A 6,778-nucleotide genomic window follows, 5' to 3' on the forward strand; every position below is an offset into this window, starting at 1 on the left:
GTCCCAGTTTTCTGACGCTGAGATGGATTATGAGAGACCAAACGTCGAGACCATCAAATGTGTGGTGGTTGGAGACAACGCCGTCGGAAAAACTCGACTCATCTGTGCGCGAGCTTGCAACGCTACTCTGACCCAGTACCAGCTCCTGGCCACACACGTGCCGACCGTCTGGGCCATAGACCAGTACCGAGTCTGCCAGGAGGTCAGTGACTGCCCCCTCATTACCCTGTGTCAGAGGAACACAGAGCGATAACATCACCGTTTTAAATTCCGATGGGATCACCTTACCTGAACAGAGATTCAGTGGTGTTGTCCTTTAAGTCCTGGTTAACCTTAACACAGATGTCTTTCAGTATGAGGTGTACACTCCATCATCTCACTAAGTAAATATTCCAGGGGCCCAAAGAATGCAGATAGCTACTGAAGACGTCATATATATTCACTGAACTACTGAAGATCTCATATGTACTCACTGATACTCCAACAAAATATTCAAACTCAAATAAATTGTCCAAGTTTTATTGATTGTCCAGCTATTAATTTGTCGGAATATCTTCGTATGCAATTCATAAAGACACGTGTGGCTTTCTTTTCTATCCAGTCCAGTTCATCAAAGTATGAAAGTGTTGAAATAGATAACGTGTGTATCCGTGCTAAGGTGTTGGAGCGCTCCAGGGATGTAGTTGATGATGTCAGCGTGTCCCTGCGTTTGTGGGATACTTTTGGGGATCACCATAAAGACCGGCGGTTTGCGTATGGAAGGTGAGCGTCATGTCCTTGCTGCATTTCCACTGCTGAGTCTCCCATGAGTGAACTTCTAGATCGTAAAAACTGGAAAGCATTTTGAGAAATGTCTGGGTCTGCTCTCAAAAGTTAATGTTTTTGTGCTTGTTTTGGATCCCGTTTTTGTGCTTGTTTTGGATCCCGTTTTTGTGCTTGTTTTAGATCCCGTTTTTGTGCTTGTTTTAGATCCCGTTTTTGTGCTTGCTTTAGATCCCGTTTTTGTGCTTGCTTTAGATCCCGTTTTTGTGCTTGCTTTAGATCCCGTTTTTGTGCTTGCTTTAGATCCCGTTTTTGTGCTTGTTTTAGATCCTGTTTCTGGAGATCGTCCTGTGGAACGTCGTGCCTTTGGTGGAATTTTAGTCTGATTTTGTCTCCGTGTTTTCCCCCTGCAGGTCTGATGTGGTGGTCTTGTGCTTCTCTATAGCCAACCCGAACTCTCTATTTCACGTGAAGACCATGTGGTATCCGGAGATTAAACATTTCTGTCCCCGTGCACCTGTCATCCTGGTTGGCTGTCAGTTGGACCTGCGATATGCCGACCTGGAGGCCGTGAACAGGGGCAGAAGGCCTCTGGCCAGGTCTGTTGCTCTTTCTCTGTCAGAGACACAGAGTAGAATCATAGATCAGTCTTCACAGACGTACTCTTAATCTCTCCCACGGGCATTAAAGTCAATAAGAGCGTTTAACCTAAGTTTCAGGAGCTTGGTGGCCATTGTCTTGGTCATGACAGCTTATTTTAGACATCAAGCTGTTCACTCCTGGATTCTCATTGCAAAAAATCATATAGCATTCAAAAATAATGTAACGCTTTCTTGCAGCAGATGTGTTACGTAGAATCGGACCCATTGTCTTTGATGAAAACATCTTATTCTCATTCTCGAGGTTCGATAAAAAGCTCGAGAGAGATGATTGTTATTTTTAAATGCTTACATTTGAACTTTCAGGCCGATCAAGTCCGATGAGATCCTGGCTCCGGAGAAGGGTCGTGAGGTGGCCAAAGAGCTGGGCCTGCCTTACTACGAGACCAGTGTGGTGGCCCAGTTTGGGGTGAAGGACGTGTTTGACAACGCCATCCGCGCCGCGCTCATCTCGCGACGACACCTGCAGTTTTGGAAGTCCCATCTACGCAACGTACAGCGGCCCCTCCTGCAAGCCCCTTTCCTGCCGCCCAAACCCCCACCCCCCCTCATCACTGTCCCGCCTCCCCCCTCCGCCGCAGAGAGGCCCCCTGCCCGGCTGCTGGAGGACCCGCTGTGTGCCGACGTCGTGCTGGTCCTGCAAGGTCACCAGCGTGTTTTTGCTCATAAGGTTTACCTGGCCACAGCTTCCTCCAAATTCTACGACCTGTTCTTAACAGACACACGAGCCGAGGCAGAGGTCCAGCGTCCCGGCCGACAGCCGGCCGCGGGCGCCGCCGGTGTTGACGTACCTGACAGTCGTGACGAGGAGAATAAGGCGAACGTCGAGGAATGCCCCAGTGATGGGGCTCTGCTCGGAGGAGCCGTGGATTTGGACGGAGACTCAGCGGATGGGAGAACGGGAAAGCTCCAGTCGTCCTGGGGGCGGGCCTTCATCAGCATCCAGAGGGAGTTGGTGGAGGATCCTGTCACGAACTCACCACGTCCTATAACGGTGGTCCACATGGACCCGTCTGTGCTGATTGGTCCGTTTCGCGTCGTGCTACGCTACCTCTACACGGGCCAGCTGGACGAGGGCGAACGAGACCTGATGCACATCGCCCACATCGCTGAGCTGCTGGAGGTGTTTGATCTGCGTATGATGGTTGCCAACATCCTCAATAACGAAGCATTCATGAACCAGGAAATCACCAAGGCCTTTCATGTTCGAAGGACCAATCGCGTGAAAGAGTGCTTGGCCAAAGGAACCTTCTCAGGTGATCAGTGACGATGTCACCAACTGTCTACACTCCCACATCAGTGATGAACTCTCACTGATGGGATTTATTAGAAACGGCAGTGGAGATAAAGTTTTCCAGAAGGTTCTTTAGGTTTATTAGCATGTTGATATCCTCATTACACCCTTGCTTACATGATAAGTGCTGGAGGTTGTTTTGAGTGGGACAGTGATATTGAAGTGCATGACTTTGGCAGTGAAGTCAAGTCTCTGTCTTACAGATGTAGTTTTTAAACTGGACGACGGCACCGTACACGCCCACAAGCCCCTGCTCATCTCCAGCTGTGATTGGATGGCTGCCATGTTCGGAGGGCCTTTTGTTGAAAGCTGCACCAGAGAGGTAGGCGACTGCTCCCGTTCGTCTTTTTCTGTTCTCTGTCAGCGCTTTCTCTCGTCTGTCGCTACGCAGACCTGTGCTGCTCCTCCTCCTCAAGCGCGTAGAGAATTTGGCAGTCAGTCGGAGTGTAGTCGTTTTAAGTGGGTCTGGATCATGCAAATGAAGCAGTGATGACTAACATCAAACAAGCGTCACGTTCACAGAGAACGCTGCGCTCTGGAGACCGTCACAGACCCGCAGATTCGGCCTGAGGTTACATAATCCACACGAAAAACGTCAACAGCCTAATAACACAAACGCTTTATCACATTGTGAATGGGAGGCAGCGTTCTGTGAGGTGACGACTTGGCAGGAGATGAGTTTTCACACTCCTGTTTGCAGGTGTTGTTCCCGAACACTACACGGAGCAGCATGCAGGCTGTGCTGGAGTACCTCTACACTGGACGCTTCTGCCCCAGACCGGACCTGGACGCCATGGAACTCCTCATCCTGGCAAACCGCCTCTGCCTGCCACACCTGGTCGCCCTCACAGGTCTGTGCCCTCACAGCGTCGCCTCCACGCCCGGTTTCACTGTCAGACCTTAAAGGTCTCCTCCACACTGCTCTCACCCAGCACTGCTAGGCTGTTGTGAATTACACTTTTCCGAGGAAGCGCACACACACACACACACACAAACACACACACACACACACACACACACACACATGCAAACACACACACACACACACACACACACACATGCAAACACACACACACACACACACACATGCAAACACACACACACACACACACGCGCAAACACACACACACACACATGCAAACACACACACACACACACACACATGCAAACACACACACACACACACACACACACGCGCAAACACACACACACACACACACACACACACACACACACACACACACACATGCAAACACACACACACACACACACACGCAAACACACACACACACACACACAAACACACACACACGCAAACACACACACACACACAAACACACACACACACACACACAAACACACACACACTTGGGCAGTAGCTATTTTTCCATACCTTCATACCTTCCTGACTTTTCACTGGGGCATACGGTACATAACAGTATTTGTGTAAAAAAAAGGGAAAGCAAATCAGCTGTTGGTTGATCAGTCAGTGGTTCTCTAACCGCCCTAGTAAGAGACTGTATGAGGAATAGTGATTCCATATGAGCATTTATTTTTTCATGCTGCACAGGTTACTTTCGTTTTCTTTTATTCTGTATAGTTGAGTACGAGGGAGGGAATGTTGCCTGGTCTAAATACCCTGGTATACTGTAATACCTTGATGCCGCCCAATGCGGACACACACACACACACACACAGACCTTGACCGGTGCTAGATGCAGTGGTGTCTCAGCAGGACAACTGAACATTGTCCTTGTCTCAACAGAGCTTTACACTGTGAACGTGCTGAAGGAGGCTGTTGCCATGGGAACAGACATTGATGGAGAGGTATTGTTATACCTGGACATGGCTCAGGTAACAAAAACATAACTCTAAATCATGTGACTTCACCACAGCAAACGCAGTAGCACTGTTCATCTTGTGCGAGTTAAAATAAACTTTTTATGAAGTTAAACTTTTAACTTTTAATACGGCTTATGTGCCCTTCCCTGAGGTGGGCCTACATGTTCCCTCTGCCTTTAAAATGGGCGTCCTTAAAAAAGCAAACTCTGAGGTGAAGCTGCTAACACTCTACCTGAGGCTCGTGTTCGATGGAGAAAAAATCTCTGACTTAAAGAGGCCTGATAAACCCTCAGCGCTGTGGTCTGGACAAAGGGAATTTTCTAGAACAGGCCCACAGGCCGTGTCCCCAGTACACCGGTTTAACCCCCTCTGCCCTCTGCAGCTCTGGGAACGTGTTTGCACCTGGGCGGAGCCCTCACACGGCTTCTGGACATGTTTGTGACACCTCAGTAACAGCCCTAAGTCAACGATGCTTTAAAACACACGAAGTGCTTACTAATCAAACTAACCTAAACCTAAGTTCACCACTTTGATTCAATTTCAGAAATCTTATTTATTTATCTATTTATTTAAAAAGATGGTACATACTATTTTTACCAAAAGACTCCTGAACTTTAGCAGGACAGTTGTCAAAGGAGTGCATACCACACGAGATAATGATCGTCATTTGCGGTGGATATTTGAATTCGAGTTTGAGTTCGATATTTACAATTTACAATTTAGCATTTGGCAGACGCTTTTAGCCAAAGCGACTTATAATCGGTGCATCAGTCGGATTCCTAATACTTCATAAGCAGACATCACAATAAGACTGAGCGTCAATTTACCCCTTCGTATTGCGCCCCTGTAATACTTTGACAAACACAGATACAAGACAAGTTTTTTTTTTGTTTGTTTGTTTTTTGTAAGGGAGGTTAGGCATTGGGGGACAGGTGGGTTCTGAAGAGGTGGGTTTTCAGTTTCTTGCGGAAGATGGTAAGGGATTCCACAGTACTAACTGTATGAAGGAGGTCGTTCCACCACCAGGGGGCAATGGCGGAGAAGAGGCGTGGTCGGGAGGAGCGGCTGCCGGGTTCCCGAAGTGAGGGGACCGTCAGCTGACCAGAGGTCGTAGAGCGGAGGGTTCTAGTAGGGGTATACGGAGTTATTAGGGACTGAAGGTATGATGGGGCAGAGCCTCTCATGGCCTGGGATGCCAGCACCAGTGTCTTGAACTGGATGTGGGCAGCTACCGGAAGCCAGTGGAGCACAGTAAGCAGTGGAGTGACATGAGCGTGCTTAGGGAAGTTGAAGACCAGGCGTGCAGCGGCATTCTGAACGAGCTGGAGTGGCCTGATGGCGCAGGTCGGTAAGCCAGCCAGTAGAGCGTTGCAGTAGTCCACTGTAGTCATCAGAGCAGAATGCTAAACACACCAGTGTCAGACGCTGTCTCTCTGAGTCTCCCACACAACCCCTCTGTGTGATCCTGTGTGTGAGTTTATGTTTGTTTCCTTTCTCTGACAGTTTCATTGTGCCTACCAGTTAACCGACTGGTGCCTTCACCACATCTGCACCAACTACAACAACGTGTGTCGTAAATTTCCCAGAGACGTGAGGGCCAAATCAGCAGGTACAGCTCAGAGACACACCGTGAAACCCGCAGGAGCTGAGTGCCTCTGTTTTAATACCTGACCCTGTGTGTGTATGTTCTAGAGAACCAGGAGTACTTTGAGAAGCACCGTTGGCCTCCGGTGTGGTATCTGAAAGAAGACGACCACTATCAGAGAACACGGAAAGAGAGAGAGAAAGAGGAGTGTTTGTACCAGAAACGACAGAGCAAGAAAAAATGGGCTCTCTGGAACCTTCCCTCATCCACCCCAAGCCCCCCCTCTTCATCATCATCACCCTCCTCTTCCTCCGACTCAGCAGCCATCCTCTGATCACACACAGCGGAGAGAGAGTAACACACACACACACACAGAGGAGAGTAACACACACACACACACACACACACACACACACACCCCCAACCCCCCCAGACACACACACACACACACACACACACAAACCCCCCCCCCCCAACCCCCCCAGACACACACACATATACATACATACATACATACCCACACACACACACACACACATACTTACACCCCCCCCCCCCAAGCCCCCCAGACACATACACACACACACACACACAGAGGAGAGTAATGGAGACACACACACACAGAGAGGAGAGTAA

General features: G+C 49.1%; 1 protein-coding gene across 1 annotated transcript in view; it reads left to right on the plus strand.

The window, feature by feature from the left end:
- Positions 1-6,500, plus strand: part of rhobtb2b (Rho related BTB domain containing 2b) — a 7,474-nt gene extending 974 nt beyond the window's left edge. Inside the window, exons 3-11 of the mRNA XM_030768793.1 lie at positions 1-202; positions 659-762; positions 1,176-1,361; positions 1,728-2,677; positions 2,919-3,037; positions 3,416-3,566; positions 4,481-4,569; positions 6,061-6,166; positions 6,250-6,500. Of these exons, the coding sequence (XP_030624653.1) occupies positions 1-202; positions 659-762; positions 1,176-1,361; positions 1,728-2,677; positions 2,919-3,037; positions 3,416-3,566; positions 4,481-4,569; positions 6,061-6,166; positions 6,250-6,476 (2,134 nt within the window). The 3' untranslated portion in view covers positions 6,477-6,500. The remainder of the gene's footprint in view (positions 203-658; positions 763-1,175; positions 1,362-1,727; positions 2,678-2,918; positions 3,038-3,415; positions 3,567-4,480; positions 4,570-6,060; positions 6,167-6,249) is intronic.
- Positions 6,501-6,778: the final 278 nt, after the last annotated feature.

The sequence above is a fragment of the Chanos chanos genome, chromosome 3 (genome assembly GCF_902362185.1).
Source record: "Chanos chanos chromosome 3, fChaCha1.1, whole genome shotgun sequence".
Classification (NCBI taxonomy): Eukaryota; Metazoa; Chordata; class Actinopteri; order Gonorynchiformes; family Chanidae; genus Chanos; species Chanos chanos.